Source organism: Electrophorus electricus, chromosome 25, assembly GCF_013358815.1.
Source record: "Electrophorus electricus isolate fEleEle1 chromosome 25, fEleEle1.pri, whole genome shotgun sequence".
Lineage (NCBI taxonomy): Eukaryota > Metazoa > Chordata > Actinopteri > Gymnotiformes > Gymnotidae > Electrophorus > Electrophorus electricus.
Genome location: NC_049559.1, coordinates 3,757,394 through 3,775,775, shown reverse-complemented (window position 1 = coordinate 3,775,775; position 18,382 = coordinate 3,757,394). Strand labels below are relative to the sequence as shown.

Below are 18,382 nucleotides of genomic sequence, written 5' to 3'. Positions count from 1 at the left end.
ATTTTATTCAAGACTTGCATCACTTTTTTGGAAGGCTTTCTGTTGTGTGTGTGTGTGTGTGTGTGTGTGTGTGTGTGTGGTATTCTATAGCTGGGATATTAGCAAAAAGACCACATTTAAGGGTACAGAAGTAAATGAAGTGAGGTAACTGCATGCCTACTTCTTCAGGAGAACATCTTTGGCACATTCAACATGGCTGCTGACCATGTGCTGGAAGGCACTCAGTTCCATGGACTCCTGTCTGATGTGGAATTCATTCACGTCGATGAGCCGCAACTTCCTGCATGAGCAGACAATGGTGTCAAGAGAAGCGGGGGATGCATAAAAAATGGCATCTTGTTCAATGAAGAGAATGCGCTATGAATGTTAACACCACGGACCATGCACACCTGAAGGACATGATCTGAAGGAGGTGATCTGAAGAAGGTGAGCTCACCTGAAGGAGACATGCCACAACTCCAGTACAGACAGCATGCTGGGGTTGAAGGAGTGGAGATTCTCTTTCATCTTTTTCTGGGCTTGATGGAAGGACTTCTTCCATGGCTTTGGCACAACCTCCATTCTGAAGAACATTTCAAAACAAAGGTTTAAATATACTCAAAAAAACAAAACAAAAAAAAGAAAAAGGGGATGAGCCCCATTTGTTGCCAGGTTTCGCTTCCATAGCTTCATGCAAACATATGAACAATTCTCAAAGATAATTAAAGAACTACACCACAGGACTGCATCAAGTCAAATATTTACAAAGCAGTTTGAGCACCTTCATGATTCATATTCAAAATCCCATATTTTCTGATTTCTCAATGAAATTGCTCATAAAGTGCAGAATGTCATCTTTTATTCCCAGATTTCTACATCTAGATGATATATAGCAGCCACAGGCTTTTTTATACATGGTCTCTGCATTTCAGGACAGCAGCTGGTGGTTCAATTGATTCCTGGTAATGTGTGTATCATTGCATTGTTAGATCCTTCATGAGAGAGCTAACAAAGGGTCAGTTATTTTTGGTGGATTCTGCTGCTGTAGCCTCTGACCATGAGTACAAAAGGTCTAGGTTACAGGAATAAAGTTGCCAACAGATTACTGTCTCTGGAGTGTCTATGACAGTAAAGGAGTGTCTATGGCAGTAAAGGAGTGTCTCTGGAGTGTCTACGGTGGTAAAGGATTGTCTCTGGAGTGACATTGGCGGTGTTCACGAGAGGCCAAAAAATCTGAATAAGCAACGCAGCCAAAACATTAGGTGCAACCGAAAATAAAAAGCCCAGTTACAAAAGCTTCCTAAAAAAAAGAAAAGAAAAATATATAGAGAACTGTAAAGATCCTATAAGGTTCTAATTTTAAAGCCCAATGAAGATTAAAAGACAAAGGACAAAAGGAACTACTCCTGATCCAAAACAAACCACCTCATCTGTGGCACATGTTGGCCAAAGGAACTGGCTCATGTATCATTGCTGATGACGTGACTTCTGACAGCAGCAGGATGAACGCCCAGGTGCTGCTCATATTCAACCAGAGGATTCCAAACTCAGTGAAAGGGGTTCACCTTATAGCAGGACAATGACCCGAAATAAAGTGAAGTCTGTGAGTCATCAATTGCAAAGAATTTGTAGCTTAGTACCAAGTCTAACTATTTTATTTAATCTGTCCAGTTACTTACGGTAAACCCTTGAAACAGGGAAACTGCATATAAAGAAGGCTGTAATTTTCTATGTATTTCATACAATAAATATGTAAATACTCTGAAATAAATTATTACAATTCTGTATTTTATCAGTCATTGTTTCATGTGAAATACAATGTTTACGGTGTGTGTGTGTGTGTGTGTGTGTGTGTGTGTGTGTGTGTGTGTGTGTGTGTGTGTGTGTGTGTGTTTTAACATTAGAATTCAGTTAGACTCACTCTTCTCTATAAGGGAGGAGATCTTTGACCTTCCCTTCTTCAATTTCTCTTGGGTCCCACAGCACAAAATCCACTGTAAAGCAGGCCAAGGAGTATATTAGTGCTGTGTGTGAAACTTATTCATATTCAGCTAGCTCACACAGAACATTTCAGCTCATTTCTGATAACAACAAACCATTAAATGATTAAATGAATCTATTAAATGATGAAAGTTCTCTTTTACTTCTTTCTTTAGAAAAAAAAAATTGGACAGCACTGTGCAGAATATTTTGAATTGTAGACATATCTTTAAAGAAACCATCTTACAATGTACAATAAATGATTGATCTGTATACATCCCTTTGACAAAGTGTGGGTCTAATCTGAAGGAGCTGCCGTATACCTCAGAATGGCCAATCATTCAAGTGATCAGTAATCTTGTGAATGGATCAAAAGTCTGTTTAGGCCTGAAGCACTAAAAGGGGCTGTTATACCTATGGCTTTCTTAACGCTAAGGAGATAGTCCTCCCTCATCTCGTCCGAGAGGACCTCAATGGTCCTTGTCAGCCTCTTTAGGTGGCCTGGCACCAGGTTCAGGATGTTATCCATCCAGGAGTCTTCCATGGTTGCCACATGCTCTGTGTCAATCCCATTTCGAATGTAGTAGTAATATCTCTGTAAGGCACAACACAAAACAAACCCCATCTTTCATTACCTAAAGAAAAAAAGGTTCCCACTCTGTTACAATGTAAGCCAGTGCCTACATAAAGGCACTATTATTACATATATAATAATAATAATAAATTAATTGGATATTTAATTGGATATTTCTTCAATGAGTTCCATGGAGGTACTTTTAATGAAAAAATAAACACAATTTTTCATTTTTATTATATTGGTTGTTATAAAAAAAAATGTACTAAATAGTTTTTTCAAAGGTTTATTTCCTTGGTTATCATGGAGCCAACCATTTCAGAGAAGAGCATGCCCTTTGTCAAATATTAGACAAGTAATAGAAGAAAAAGAAAAAACAAAGTAAATACTAATATACTAATACTAATATTTTCCTGTCATTTACAATAATGCTGTAATTATGTAAAATTATGCTAAAAATCGATACATGTTCAACATACATTAACCTTAATTTTTTTTTTCAAATTACTATAAATATTGCTGGGCCATTTAGTCATTTTAACATCTAATATATTTAATTAATGAACAGAAATTGTTAAAAAGCCATTTAAGTAGGTTGAAATATAAATGTTAACAGAGTTTAAGAGTACTTATTGAAATCTTTTTTCTAATAAAATAAATATTTGGAATAATTTGAATGGAAACTATATTTGTTTTCGTGTGGAGAAAGTGCCTCCGCGTTCTCCATTTGTTTTACAAGTCAAATTAATGAAACTTATTGAGTCTGACAAGACTGTTTTGAGCGACTTTATTATTTTGCTTACTTCCCAAGATTCACATGATGAAAATGCCCGAATTTGCAGTATCACGTGAAAATCATGAATTTGTGGTTTCCGTTACTTCAACCAAGGCGCATTCTTCGTTACGGTACTTGCTTACCAAAGCGTCCTTCTCTGCGGCTGTGGGCGAACCGCAGGTAGGCGGCGTGCTGGCAGCTGTGAGGCTCTTCCCGGTGGAAGGCTCCTGCTGCCTGCAACGATTAAAGTGAATGAATCTAATCAGTAACGTGCGGTAATTGGTGAATAACCAGTGATGATCACAGTGCTGTCTTTCAGAAAGGAACACACAGTATGATGCTGACGAGGGCGCGGCGGAAGTGTGCGCGCTCTTTGCTGGGCTTTGCGTGATTCACGGAGGACTCGGTGTGACTCTTGCGCTCCTCCGCCCCACGGCGCACAGTCCGGCTCGGCCGCGCGCCTTACAGGAACATGAGTGAGATTAGTGAGATTGTGTTTTTGAGCATGTGGCAATTAAAAATATTACAAATTGAGCTGCTAATATAGCCCCATCATTTGATGTTGTTTTATTTTCACAGTGGTCATTGGACAAGCCTGAGAAGAGGACGTTAGGAGTATCTATCCCTTATAAAAGTGTGCACGGTCGCTTACCGGCAACCACGGTGTGTAAAGCGTCATCCGTGGAGTCCCGTTTGGCTGGTGACAGTAGGACAAATGTAGGGCTGGCGTCTCGCCATTGCGGCTTTTTCCGAACCTAGTTGACACAAGCAAATGATAGTTCAAATACATGTGTAAAGAAAGTATCTCCTTATTCTGAATTCTGCTAAAATCAAAATGAGGTAAAAAAAAAAAAATAATAATAATAAAATAATAATAATAATAATAATAAATAAATTTAAATTAAATTAAATTAAGTCTCACCTTTGGAAGCTGTGGCAAGAGACGAACAGAACTTTCTTGTATTTTGGCTGGTTCATTATTCCCAAATGCGCCCTGTAAATGTACACGATTACATCAGCGGAGGGTTATGCCAATGGAACTAGGCCAAAATCTGGGCTAGCTAGCACCATGACAAACTAGCTAGTGTATAAAAGACAAAAGTGCATTTGCTACATGAAGCTCTAACAATGAATTTATAAGATTGAAACATGACTGAGCTCCTGGCTTTATGCTTGCCATGAAACACCTCTAGCGGACTATCAGTTAAGCCTAGCTAGTTAACGTCTTACCTTAGTTTCCATGTTGTTGGGTAATTCAAAAGCAACTTAATTGGGCTGTTACACTGAATCAGCGGTTACACTGAATTTTCTTTTGGCAAATTTAAGTTCGTTCTCCTGCTAGCACCCTGTTACAAAGTCCTACCTAATTTAGTTAAATTAGTTTCGTTTAGTTTTAACAGCTATCTATAATAAGTCTAATAACCTGTTAACCACTCTACATAAGTGGAGATAACTCTGACCTAGCACAAGGCGCAGATGAACTACAGTTTAAGGACCCTTTATAGTTTACAGTACTAGCTCAGTATAATTGATTTGTCAATCTCAGAGAGATACTGTAGATACTATATATCGCCACCCTATCGACAGGAGTAATCTTTGGCGCTAATGACCTTTCTGGTTATTTCTTAACCTGCACCGTTTTCCGAAAGTTATTGTTGTCATCCTGGTAACCAAGGAAACCGCCACTCCTCGCGCTGCGATCTCTGATTGGTCGAAATCTAGCACCGCACGTGTGTGTTATTTATTAACGATGTTATTTATCACCAGGAGTGTGAAAGGGTACCGACTATAAAATACATGTGGATATCCGAGTTCCTTTTTTGTATCGCTGACTATGTATAGTTTATCCCACTTTTCGTGTGTTTTGGTTTGTGGTGCTTGTTTTAAAGCAAGCACAAGAGGGCGACAATGACCACATTACTAACTGCTGTAAAGAAAGGTGTTTAACCCGTCCTACAGCAGAACCCTTGTGAGGTCTTGACAAGATAAAAGTGACTTAATTTTGTTTCAAACGTGTGTGTGTGTTTGTGTGTGTGTGTGTGTGTGTGTGTGTGCGCGTGCGCGCGCGCGCGCGCCCGTAACGAAAAGAATGTGCAACAGATTGGAAGTATCTGTAGGTGAGCAATGGTGATATAACCGAATGTAAGACTCTGTCAGGTGCCCTTTTTAATGTGAATGGCGATATTACCTGTCAGTTGTTCGTCAGAAGTGTATGTGGTATCACCACTTGTAGCTTCCACAAATAAAAGGCGTGGTGCAGGACACGGGCGTTCCCTAACTAGGAGTAGGTTAATTTGAGGGAAAGCCTCCACAAAGTGGATGCGTTCAACACGGAAGTCGTAATGCGAGACCTGTCTTGACAGTGAGCATTGTAAAGCAGCACCTTTATTTTTAATCCCAGATGTTGGATTCCGTCTGTGATCAGGATTAGCTATCGTAATGTTAACTGCAACCTCCTCCAGCAGCACTTCTGATTACGCGCGAGACAGACCACTTCAAAGGAAGCACGTCCCTGAAGATGCTTATTTGAGATTTGACATTTAACCAGTTTCTTCACGACGCGACTGCTCGTGAGGTTTTAGGCCAATGCCAAAATGAGTTCCACGCGCGCAAACGGAGGGGCTCCCGCGCTCCCCGATAACCCTGCAAACGAGGACCTCAGGCCCAGTGACGTTAACCGCTTGCTTCTGGAATTCTTCATGTACATGGGAAAAGCCATTCTGATTTTTTACCCCGTGTACCTTATTGGCTCTCTTGGAATGAGTATTAGCTGGATTCTGCTCAGTCTGGTGATATGGAGTTTGTGGGAGCAAAACCGCAAGCACAAGGACATACGGATAGACACAGCTATTGACTTTTTGGAAAATGAGTCCTGTGTAATTAAAACTGAATTGAAAACACTAAATATGCCAGCTTGGGTGGGTATCTTGGTATCAAGTTGGAGATCTAAGGGTGGCAAACTGGTTTCCCATTGCCCAATGAATGTGTTGATGCGAAACCTTATGTTGACATTTCTTGCATTATCACTTGCTTTACAGTATAATTTTGCATCCAGCTCTTTGTGGAATTGTTGTGAGCTTACAGGGGTGTGACTCTTCTGTTGCTTGGGAACATTACAGGCAAAGCAGGTTTTGTTTTTGAGATTTACCTTAGTGTTTTGGGCTTTTATACATCAGGTGATTGTTTCCACCTGTTGTGGCAGGTACACTCTGTGTGCACGTTACACATGTAAAATGTCTAGTATGTACAGCTGCACATGTCATTCTCTAGCTTGGACTCTCACCATCATGTTGCCCTCTGAACTGATGGTGATTTTGTCCTTCTATTGACAGTAGTGCTGTAAAACAGCATTCTCTGCTCCAGTGCCTTTACTGTACAAAGAGCCTAGAGGTACTGAATTACATTTCTTGGCCATTATTGGCATATTACTACAATGAAGCATCAGGTCATTTAAATGGCCAACACTAGAGAGCTTTTTCTTACACCCATTTCCATGTTAGATCATGAGCTCTACCAGGAACTGGGCTCAGATTAAAAATGTATTGATTTTTCATGCCTGCATAAGCATTTCTGAGGAAAGAATGAGGCAGTTTTCAGTTGAAAAAAAAAAAAAAAAGATGCAAATTTAAAATACCTTATGAAGCAGCTGGAATCTTTATTTGCCATTGTTTATTTGACTCCTCTCTTATGAAGTGAGGTTTAAGATTAGCCAACAAACAAATCCTCCAATAATGTTCTGTTCAATGTTTCATCTAGTACCATGCTGTTTTTAGAATTTGTTGGGGTTTTGTGTGTCCATGCGTGTGTGGGTGTGTCCATGTGTGTGTGTCTTATCAGAAGGCCCCATGCATGCATTGCTGTGGTTAAATGTTTTCTCACCTTTGTCTCATTTCCTATGTGTTTCTCCTCAACAGATTAACTTCAGTGATGTAGAGAAAGCTGCCTGGATGAACAAGGTAAGAAGGAGTGACCAATCGAGTCCCATCCGTGATACAGTAGTGACCGATCGAGTCTCATCCCTAATAACGAAGGGACTGATCGAGTCCCATCCCTGATACCGAAGGGACTGAAGTGACTGAGTCTTGTAATCTTCCTCTTCTAACCTTCTTTGTCATCACATGGCTCTACTGACTGAGAAGGACCTACAAACACTAAACAGGTTCATCGGATCAACATGTTCAGCAATAATTCTGCAAACTGTGCTTCTAGCATCTTTAACAGTAGTGACTTTACTTCCTATCTTTACAAACCTTGTAAAGTTCTGTTAATTCTTCACTTAGCTGGTAATCCTTGTTTGTTTAATGTTTATGGAGCTACTCAGGGCTTTTTCATTGTGTGATGGTTTTTACTCTGGTACATGATATAGTTACTAGAGTTGCCTCTAGTAAAACATTTTGCCTGTTGTGAAATATTACATGTCAAGGTCAAATATGCAATGTACAGTATAGTAATTCATTTTGATGTCCTTGCTGACATCTTTGCTATCGAAGGTGTCCACCAACTCACTTCAACTGACTCATAAATGACAGGCAGGGAAAGCCTCCTCCTTTTACAGAGATTATTTGATTAGGATAGCTGGACCATGTTGAAATTTTTAGATGCTGATTACAAAAAACAGGACAGACATACAGACTTTATTTTCTTTTTGAAAGTATCCATTTTAGTGATATTTTTGTCCGTCAAAATATAAAGACAGATGAGGTAAAGTGTAATAAAAAAAAAAAAAAGATTTTCTGCTAACTTGCACCATTTAACCTTTACATGCATCATTTGAAAAATTACATCATACATGTGGTGTATTGATTTGGTAGAGTGTTCACCATGAGCACAAGCTCTTATATCTATGTAACTCATAAAATTGCAGTGCTTTCTTGCATGCATACATCCCTTTGTTCTTCCCAGATCCTTCATCAGGCATGGCCATTCTTCGACATGTATATGGAAAAGCTCCTTAAAGACAGCATCCAGGCTACCATTCGAAGCTCCAGTGTTCACCTCAAGACCTTCACCTTTACTAAGGTCCACTTTGGTCAGAAGGTGAGGCATGCAGCTTCTGCTGCATAGAATCACTGGGGAAGATTTCTCTAGCCATTCCACAGTCAAATGAACTCCACAGTAACCTGTCAGTAAGCTGTCAGTAAGTTCTCAGTAAGCTGTATGTAAGCTGGAAGACGTGTACCAAGGAATGCCCTCCATGTGATCAGTGCAAGCTGAAGCCAAAGGAATCAGAATGACATTCATGATCATATTTAGGGAGTGCTGTGGCATATCTAGAGTCTTGAAGTTTGTCTGTAATTTTATTGGTGGTTTGGAATATTTTTGGCATGTAACGTACAAAAAAAAGGTATTTAAGTCCAGGCAAGGATATTTCACCCATAGACATATCTGGCTGTTTGTGCTTCAGGCTCCAACAATTTCAGGAATACGAGTATACACATATGAAACTGACAAGAGGGAAGTTATTCTGGACCTCAACATTGTGTAAGTGGTAGGACCAGTGCTCATACCATACAAGTAAAGCTAAGGACAAACATACTTTATAAATGTATTTTATTATTTGTATATATTTTTGTTCATAGATGCGTGGATGCTTGCACATTCTCATGCATTCAATGCCAGTGCTGTTTGAATTTTCCCTTTATTCCTTCCAGTTACGTGGGAGATCTGGACATTCAAGCAAATGTAAAGCCACATGTCTCTGCAGGAGTCAAAGAGATTCAGGTTAGCCAGCAGTGGCAGAATCCTCCTTTACATAAATATGTGGTGAAATAAATTTAACTCTTTCACTGTGCTGTTAGATAGGTAAGCCTGTTTTTTTGCTGAGGACCATGAGATTTATTTATTTTTTTTCTTTCTCAGCTTCAGGGGATGCTCCGTGTGATTCTCGAACCGCTGATTGGTCAGGCGCCACTTGTGGGAGGGATCACTATGTTTTTCATCCGCCGCCCTGTTAGTTACATTTTCATTATATGTAGATAATATTAGTCTGTAAATACATTTAACTTATTTATTTATATTAAGACATTCAGTATCACTCACAGGCTTTTAACCAAGTTTAAATTAAATTTGCAGACCTTTCACATAAATTGGACTGGGGTGACTAATCTTCTTGACAGTCCAACACTACGGTATTCATTTTTGGCTTGCTTGTTTGTTTGTTATATAGGTTGAAAAAATGTAAGTGTTTTATACAAGGTTTCTGGAAAAGCAGGTTCCTTGGTCAGCTATGCAAGCAAAGTGCTTCTAAAGTTCTAGGAGATAAAACCAGTTTGACCTAGAACTTGGCTGAGTAGTACTTTCCTTGTACTGCTGATGAATCTACTCTGTCCAAAATGTCATACTCCTCTGGAAGTATGAATATTATACATGTATATATTTACAAATTTCATAACAGCATGTTGGTGAGGTAAACTAGGAATAATCAGGTTTCGTAAATGTTGGATTTTCCCCATTAACTTCTCCACAGTCCCTTTTCCGAGTCAGCCATCTTGGATGTCATTGCTTCTCTTATGGTCCTGCCCAACCGCATGTGCTTCCCACTGATAGACCAAGTCAAGGTGGATCAGATGAGGTTTCCTCTTCCCCGCGTAAGTACAAATGAAACGCACACAAAGGCTTAATCATTATAGTACAGGGTCCAGCCTGCATGGCTAATGACCATCAGGCCAGTCAGGTGTGTTGCTCTTTGGTACGAGCCAAAACCTGTTCTCTCATGAGCCCTTTATGGATAAGACTAGGGACAGTTCCATTAGCGAACCAAATTGTCAGAGACACGGATATTCTCAAGTAAATGTGCCTGTGTTTTGTTACCCGGAACCTGGCTGTGATACAGTAGATTTATTTTAGTTTATTGATGTTTTTTAAATCACTTGTTCTTAATAATCTGGTCACTGTGAAGGGTGTGGTGCGTGTTCACGCAATTGAGGCCCAGGATCTAGTTGCCATGGATACAGTGATGATGGGTCTAGTGAAGGGGAAGTCTGATCCCTATGTAGTTTTAAGGGTGGGCAACAAGCGCTTCCAAACAAAGACCATTAAAGAGACCCTGAGCCCCCGCTGGAATGAGGTATATGAGGTAAGGGCTCATACCTTTCCTTCATACACATACACCCACTGTCCAATTTACAATCATTAAAATTATACTTATCTTCAAAATTACGTTAAGATAAAGCAATAAGCATTATGTGACATAGACAAGAATTATCTTGGATAAGCCACAAGGCAGGATCTGGGATTTCATCAGAATTCTGTGCTTGGGCTTATTTATTAATTAATTCATTAATTAATTTATGTACGTGTTTCCATTGATCATTCCTTTTGGGTACAGTTCGTGATTCATGAGGCGCCTGGGCAAGAGCTTGAAGTGGAGCTGTATGATGAGGACAAAGACAAGGATGACTTTATGGGCAGGTGACGGAAGCTGCTTCTGAAGCTGAGCATAAATGCTACATGAGTGGCATACTTTCTGATCGCTAACAAAAGCAAGAGAGCTCTGTATGAATATTAAGATGAGAAATTGCATACTACAGGTTTAATCTGGATTTTGGAGAGGTGAAGAAGGAAAAAGAGATAGATAAGGTACGTATTATGTATGATGCTAGGAGATGGATAATGCAATCCTTTAATCAGATGTCCTAATGACATTCCACCATCACATTTCCAGAGAACTCCTGTGTACATCACTACAACTACATATATATTCATGTTTGTGTATGTATGTTTGTATGACCCTTGGCAGTTTTAGCTGTATAAAACATAAGCGATATTAAAAATTTACATGCAGTGTATGATTCTGAGGTCACCATAACATATAATCTTTTAATCTTCAAAAAATGTTCCTCTCCTTTTGGGCCCTAAGATAGCAAAACCATATGTGTAGAAGTGCAAGAATTGATGGTTCAAGTGACATTGGAAAGGCGAAAACATAATTCCCACGAGAACTTTATTTCCTGTGCCATGGGAATGGAGAAATATGGTTCCCGCGAGGACGATTCTAACATACAACACAGGGGAGGAGCTAAAAGCTTTCACAGCTTCCTTCTAAACCATTTCTCTTGGTGCTCTGCATGTCTATTCTATATGTTGTCCCTCTTAATTGAAAATGATCTCTATGGTTTTCTTCTACTGAGGTTGTATCAGAGTTCTATGACAGTGAAAATGATGGGGCAGAATGTGTCTGAAACAGGATAATGTTGGGAAGGACTGTGATTATCAGGCATTCCCCTCTGAGAATGAGACCCTTTGTGCTGACCCTCCTGTCTCTCAACCACCAGCAGACGCATTACCGTCCAGAAATGTAAAGTTACTGTGGTCCCTCTCCCCACTTCAATTACAAGAGAGACTATGCTGCTAATGTCATCATTATGGTTCCAGGCCCCACCAGATACGCTGTCAGGCATGTCCAAGACATTAAATCAGTATTGGAAGTCTTCATCCCACCAATAATGGAAAAGGATATTCTAGGGATGACAAACAAGACAAATGTAGGGAGGAGGCGTGTGTATGGGGACAGGTGGAACTTGGATGTGACACACTTGCAAGCCTGTATTGAATTGCTCATTTAAGTCAAAAGGTGAAGATGCGGCAAGGCTTTGGAATGCTGACACTGGAAGGGCAGTATTTCAGGCTACCGTGTCTCTAAAGGCATTCCATATTTTCTCCCGTGCCAGGTTTTTGTAACAGAGAAACAAGGCACAGAAATACAGGATCTACAGGACCGTGGGTTCAGTTATTACATAATACATGTTACTGTCCTTGATAACTGAAATTGCTTTTTCTTTCCAAATCTTATAAGTAACAAAACTTTGTACTTAGAAATAATATAAAGCCCCTGAAGCACCAAAAACATCTTTGGTGGTGGGTGGGGGGGGGGGGGGGGCTTTTTAATATAAATTTAAAGCACAATTTAGGTAGTCAACAAATAAACATAAAGTACACATTAACCTGGGTAACACTTTTAATCCTAATTATTTTATGGGAGTTTAAATTGTAGTGGTCAAATCCACCGCAAGGATAAAAGATGTTAGTACATTTGATGTTAGTACATTTGAAGAAAAATGAATATGAATATATCCACATTGCTCTTGGTGTTGCAGTGGTTCACCCTGCAGGATATTGAGAGTGGAAGAGTGCATATGAAACTGCAGTGGCTCTCTCTGCAGACTGATCTGGACCTACTAAGACAGGTAACTGTGTTTACCACTGTACTCGCATGCTGTGGGCTGATTCGTGTATATGTTCCCATGTGAATTTGCATTTGCCTCTGCAGACATTTCAGACCACCGATGGCTGTGCTTGTGCCATGCTTGCTGTGTATTTGGACAGTGCCTCTAACTTGCCTGTGAGTGTTCATGTAAAAATGTAGCTTTCTTGCCTTTTAAACTTCAGTTGTCAATAGCAAGTGAAATCAGCTGTGAAATCAATCTATTTTCCAAACTTATTGTTTTCAAGAAAAACACCTGACCAGAATTCTCTGACTGGGTCAACACAAACACTTAAAACAAGTTCAGCTCGTCTGACAAACGGCAAAAAGAGTGGCTGGAAGCGGAAGGCTGTTTATTTATGTGTTCCTATAGAATGTACTGCCACCGTGCAATAAGAGCATGCATATCATGTTATAGATTTGTTGATGTACTTATGCCTCTGCCTCCAGAAAGACCAGACTGAATTTAGCCAGCCTGATAAACACGGAAAGCAACCCAAAGAGTTGAAGGTAAGCCACTTCTAAGATCATAATGCATTCCAAGTTTCGAGTGTGGTTCAGTGGCAATGTCACTTTGCAGTTTCTGCTACACCACAACCTTACACGATGCCGCACCGTGATTTCATGACACGCAAGGTGTAGTAATCATTTTAGCTTACACCCAGAGTGCTTGTTGCAGTAATTATTCGTGTAAAGTGGATTTGTCTCATGGAAAATGCCTTTTTCAGGTAATAAGATCATTAAAATTACACTTTTAGATTTGGTCTCTAATGCTCTAGGTTCTGTGAGAATTATCCACTTGAACATCCCCTTAGATATGCAGACACATCCAGACTAACCACTGGGTCATGAGCCTGCTCTTTCTTGTGTCCTTCCGTTCTTTCGGAATCACATGTCATCTGATCTCCATCGGCTCAGGCTTGTGTCCTGAGGGCTGAGCAATCCGGCTAGGAATTGTTCAGTGGCAGGCCAGTGTTGAAAGCATGTTCCTGTCCTCTCTGCCCTACCTATTTGAACTGAGGAGCTAACTACTCATACTGAAGAAACCTTAGAACAGCTCAGCAGGTGGGAAGAAGTACTGCCTTTCAAGAAAATTGTCAAAATGCAGAAAAAGTAAATGATATTGAGCCTGCTCTCTGTTCAATTTGGACTGGCTCCTGTTAAGTTAGTTTGTTATGCGGGTGCTGTTTTCACCAGTCAAACATACTTACCTGTCATATATCAAGAATACAGACATATGGCAGCAAAAAGGAGAAGCATGTACAAGCTGGTGGGGAAAAAAATGCTAGTCACGCCATCTTTTCTGATCCCCAACTAACAGGCTAATCTTTGTTTATGAGTAGGTTTTAAGTTTCGGTTTGTAAATCTCCTGCAGGACCTGTTGAACTGGTTTCCATACTAATAGGTATTTATAGAAACGGCTGTAGCTAGGTTCTGCAACAAGTGCTAAATCAGAATAGATTACATAATATGGACAGCAAAGCTATATGGCATTTTCACTTTACCTTAAGATCAGACAAACGTAAGAAGTCTGATTCTTTTAGCTAAGGTTTCTTTCAATAGTGTAGCTCAGAAATGGTCTAATTTTTCCCCGTATTTTGTCTAATGATTCCAAAAAGATTCTCAGTTCTAGGTTTTGCTTCTGCACTACAGCTCACGCGAAAGCAGAACAACCCCAACTCTTACGTGAAGTTATCAATAGACCAGCAAAGCCAGAAAAGCAAGGTAATGGCTGCATTTGCATTACTTCTGGTAATGAATTTAGAACTTCAGGGCCCTCTGTTGGATGATATGAGATCAAGAAATGAAATAAAATGAATTAAAGTATTGCGTCTAAATAAGCCTCTATTTGAACATACGTTTATGTAAATCCTTTGCATGTCACGCTGAGCCTAGCTGACTGTCAAGCCCTTTCCTTCAAGGTTGTGTATGCCTCCAGAGATCCTGTTTTTGAGGAGTACTTCACCTTCTTTGTGCATAATGTGGAAAGCCAGGTGCTTAGCATCCAGGTAAGTCACTTCAGCTGCTGTATATTTTCGGAATATTTTGCAAATAGGCTGTCCTTATACACTGATAGCCATCACTCAGAGGGGGAAAAAAAGTATCTGTGGCTGTTCAGTCTTGAAGGAAGGGGGTAGAACAGCAAAATCAAGTTCCTACAACTGCTGCTTAAAACTAGTTAGTACAGACTCAGGGTTAGTGACAAAAAAAAACTGTTCTATTTTCATGGTCCATGTTTTTCAGGAAATTGACCCATGGTTATACATAATATATCTGTAGGACACTAGATATATTGTAGATGAGGTGGCTTGCAAAGTAACAGTGAGTAATTGTACAGTAAAAGTAATTAAATAAAGTGTCTGCTAAACCACAAGTGATCACTTTTTGACCAAGTTCAAATCGGTGAAAAGTCAGGTCTGGTAGCAAAGGTTAAGGTCATGAAGGAAGGAAGTTCAGTACCAGACTACCAGTCATATAATTTCACTTTCATTGTAGTGAATACAGCTGTTTATAAGACTTCTTAAACGGATGAACGGAAAACTGTACGTGAAATTTCTTCAATAAACTTCAGATAAGATCGAAAATTTCATTAATAACAGATTAAAATGAGGCTTTTTGAGTTGGTCTTTGGCAATCTGCTTTACGATTGTCAGTGATATTATAAAGAACCACAAAGGAGTAAAAAACAAATGACAGAGGGGGCAGAATTCCTGTTTAATCCACAACCCTTCTGGATAAAATTCATTAGCATTTTAGGATTTCCTGAGCATTTCGGGACGTCATGGGCCCCCCATGATTTCAGGTGATGGTGGCCGAGAAGAAGACATTACTGGGTACGCTCACCCTGCCTCTGCTCCGCCTGCTCAATGCCTCAGACCTGACCCTGGACAATCGCTTCCCACTGGAGCGCTCTGGAGCCAACAGCCAGCTCAAGATTAAGGCCATTCTCAGGGTGAGGCCCCTGATCTGAGATCAGCACTCTGAAATGGTATAAAGACATCTTATGAACCTGAAAGTGCATCTTGTGCTCGTGCCCACAGTGTAATATTAGAAGTTAGTACATTTCAAAGCAAGCTTTAAATGCAGGTTTTGTTGTTGGGTTTTTTTTCAATGTCATTTCTTTAGCGTTATCTTATTTTTACATGAATATACTGGGTTTGGGTCTTTATATGCAAATATTTAAATGGGCCCAGATCCTCTTCCCTTAGTAATAGATCATTCTTTTCTATCCTAGGCCCTGAAGCTGGAGAAGCCCCAGCCTAAGGCACCCAACCCTCCAGCTCAGCCTCGACGTGGCAAAGCCCCCCAAGCCAAACACCCTGAGTCCCAGCAGACCCAGTCCCAGCCTTCCCACCCTGCCCCTCAGTCATCCCAACCTGAGGGGAGAGAGCAGACTCCCAGGCCTGTGCCTGCCGTGGTAAACCAAACCTCTGCCAACCCGCAAACTAGCTCTTCCTCCAGTGGGCTCCAGACCGAAACCCACTCCCAGCGGCGAGGCTCTCTCCTGCCATTGGAGGGCCGGCGCTCAGGCCCCTCCACACCGTCTCGCATGCGCCGCTACGATTCGCACAGCATCCTGTCAGAGAACTCCTTAGCCTCTTCACGCTTTGACCTGGCTGATGGTGTCCCATACCCAGAGTGAGTGTCATCTCTGGTCTGAGACATATATAATATATTTAGATTTTTGTATAAGTAGTTTAATAATAACTGAGCAATAAGAACTAGGGGTTCAATATGTGTTTTGTGCACTAGAGGCATATTTTAGAAAAGATATTAACAAATAAAGATGTTTACACATGTAGGAATTTTGATCTGGTGCAAAAGTAGCAGCACAGCCATTTAAATGCCAAGATGCAATTTAATGGAATTAAAATGACACTTAAATACCAAGAGCTTGATCACATCAAAGTGAATAAATGTCTTTTGTTGACTGGATGTTGCTGATCTTAGGTTTGTTTTGTGTCACTAAAACAAATATGTTCATTTACCCACTAGGGGTCACCAACAATTCCCATTTTACCTGTCTGAGCATTACAAGCATGCAGGCAAACACCTATGGATATCCAAGCCTGTTTTTGGAGGAGTCCCTAAATTGTTTGCAAATGTATGTGTTACAGAGCCCTTATGAACCACCAAGGCAGTTTTGGCCAGATCCAGGTGACACTTCGTTATGCCAACCTGCGGAACAAGCTTATTGTGACCATCAACGGCTGCAGGTGGGTCTGTAAAGGCTGTAGAATTTCAGCTTAATGTGTGAAATCCATAAAGCATCAGTGGTACATGAAAGAACTGCTGCTTACTGTGCAATAACCCCTAACCTTAATAAAAGACTGCATCTAAAACTGCTGGCATTGATGATGATAATAATAAGTAATGGGCACTAATGTGGATGATCTTTGTTTTGAATTAATTCAGCCGTAATTTATATTAGTATTTAACACATTTAGCTCATTTGCATTGTCACTTTGGATCATTCAGAAAACGGATCCTGTTGAGTTGATGGTGATATACACTGCATATTCCCATGACCTTGCTTGGTAGGAATCTGTTTCCCTGTAGCGAGAATGGCTCAGACACCTACGTTCGCGTTTACCTGCTGCCAGAACAGACGTGGAAGAGCCGCATGCGCACACAGGTCAAGAGGAAGACGGTGAACCCTTCATTTGAGGAGAAGTGAGAGCTTGTTCAAATGTTCAAATGACAGATTTGTGGTGCTGTAGTGTGGCTGACGCACTGACTGGCCACTCCTTGCGTAGTATACTTTCAATCTTGCTTGCTCAGGTTTGAGTTTTCAGTGCCAATGGAGGAAGCCAGGACCAGGAAGTTGGATGTTTCTGTGAAGAACAATCGAATGTTTCACACCAGGGAACGAAAAGAGATTGGAATGGTGAGGGGGAAAATGCAAACCATGTGATAACCTGTCACAACAAATGCAATGCTTAGTTTGCAGATTAATAACTGCTTTTTGCCCTCTATCTGCAGGTCCTAATCGATTTGTCCCAAGTGGATCTTGTGAAAGGTTCCATAGACTGGTTAGTAATATCTTTGTGATGAGCAAAAAACATGTTTCTTTTTAGTATAAGCTGTTAAAAATAGAATTCTGGACCCAACATATATTATGTAGTCACAAACAGATATAAAATATTAAAGATAATTACCATAACCTAAATATTTAATAAAATAAACAAAGACAAGCCTGATGAGATACAACCTCCACCACTACCAACCACATACCCACTCATCCTAGGAGCAACCTGTCAACAGGTCATGGCTATGCAATGGTTGCCTTGCACCCAAGTTTTAGAAACATTTCCTTTTCTTTATATATTTAGCATTTGAATGAAAGCAGGCAAAAGCTAATCTGTTTGATTTTTGGTGTCTGTTTTATCAAACTAGGTATGAGCTCACACTGCCTGGGCTGAAGAAGACTAACTAGAGGAATGATGATCGCAATGTTACATGTTTCTACAGATTTGAACAAATTATTTCATATTCCACATACTTTGGTTACAACTTTATTGCTGCACTGGTTATAACAGAAGTATATCAAGTTTTTCTGATTATCCAGGTAGAGGCCAAAAAAACTTTTTTTAATTTATTTTTGAGTGGTGGGAGGGTTTGCCTTGAGGTGCACTTCAGGTTGAATGGCATGATTTCTCAGACCGGAAGAAATCATTTTTAGTTTTTTTTGTAGTTAATATAGAAGTTTGGCTGAATTGTTTGCCTGTACTCTGTGAATGGGTTTTAATGATTATTTTCATGATATGTGTTTCATGACATCCAAAAGAAAAATTTAACATTAATATAAATAAATAAGCAAAAATAGTCAATTTTTATAAATAAATGAGGACCAAATATCACCTGGTCTAGC

General features: G+C 40.0%; 2 protein-coding genes across 2 annotated transcripts in view; one reads left to right on the top strand and one right to left on the bottom strand.

Moving 5' to 3' along the window:
* The window catches only part of dnah7 (dynein, axonemal, heavy chain 7), an 83,251-nt gene extending 78,301 nt beyond the window's left edge, over window positions 1-4,950 (bottom strand). The window contains exons 1-9 of the mRNA XM_027010040.2: window positions 4,539-4,950; window positions 4,231-4,302; window positions 3,961-4,063; window positions 3,640-3,769; window positions 3,452-3,542; window positions 2,374-2,554; window positions 1,901-1,973; window positions 437-562; window positions 161-280 (exon numbers count right to left, since the gene is read on the bottom strand). Of these exons, the coding sequence (XP_026865841.2) occupies window positions 161-280; window positions 437-562; window positions 1,901-1,973; window positions 2,374-2,554; window positions 3,452-3,542; window positions 3,640-3,769; window positions 3,961-4,063; window positions 4,231-4,302; window positions 4,539-4,550 (908 nt within the window). The 5' untranslated portion in view covers window positions 4,551-4,950. The remainder of the gene's footprint in view (window positions 1-160; window positions 281-436; window positions 563-1,900; window positions 1,974-2,373; window positions 2,555-3,451; window positions 3,543-3,639; window positions 3,770-3,960; window positions 4,064-4,230; window positions 4,303-4,538) is intronic.
* A 952-nt stretch (window positions 4,951-5,902) lies between these two features.
* Window positions 5,903-18,365, top strand: esyt3 (extended synaptotagmin-like protein 3). The gene is made up of 23 exons (XM_027010060.2): window positions 5,903-6,226; window positions 7,223-7,264; window positions 8,211-8,345; window positions 8,713-8,789; window positions 8,960-9,029; window positions 9,168-9,257; window positions 9,381-9,436; window positions 9,775-9,895; window positions 10,207-10,383; window positions 10,636-10,718; window positions 10,838-10,886; window positions 12,404-12,493; window positions 12,577-12,648; window positions 12,961-13,020; window positions 14,164-14,235; window positions 14,433-14,519; window positions 15,314-15,463; window positions 15,746-16,149; window positions 16,629-16,727; window positions 17,053-17,184; window positions 17,293-17,398; window positions 17,494-17,543; window positions 17,908-18,365. Exons 1-23 carry the CDS (start codon window positions 5,903-5,905, stop codon window positions 17,945-17,947), a joined length of 2,586 nt encoding a protein of 861 aa, XP_026865861.2. The 3' UTR covers window positions 17,948-18,365.
* Window positions 18,366-18,382: the final 17 nt, after the last annotated feature.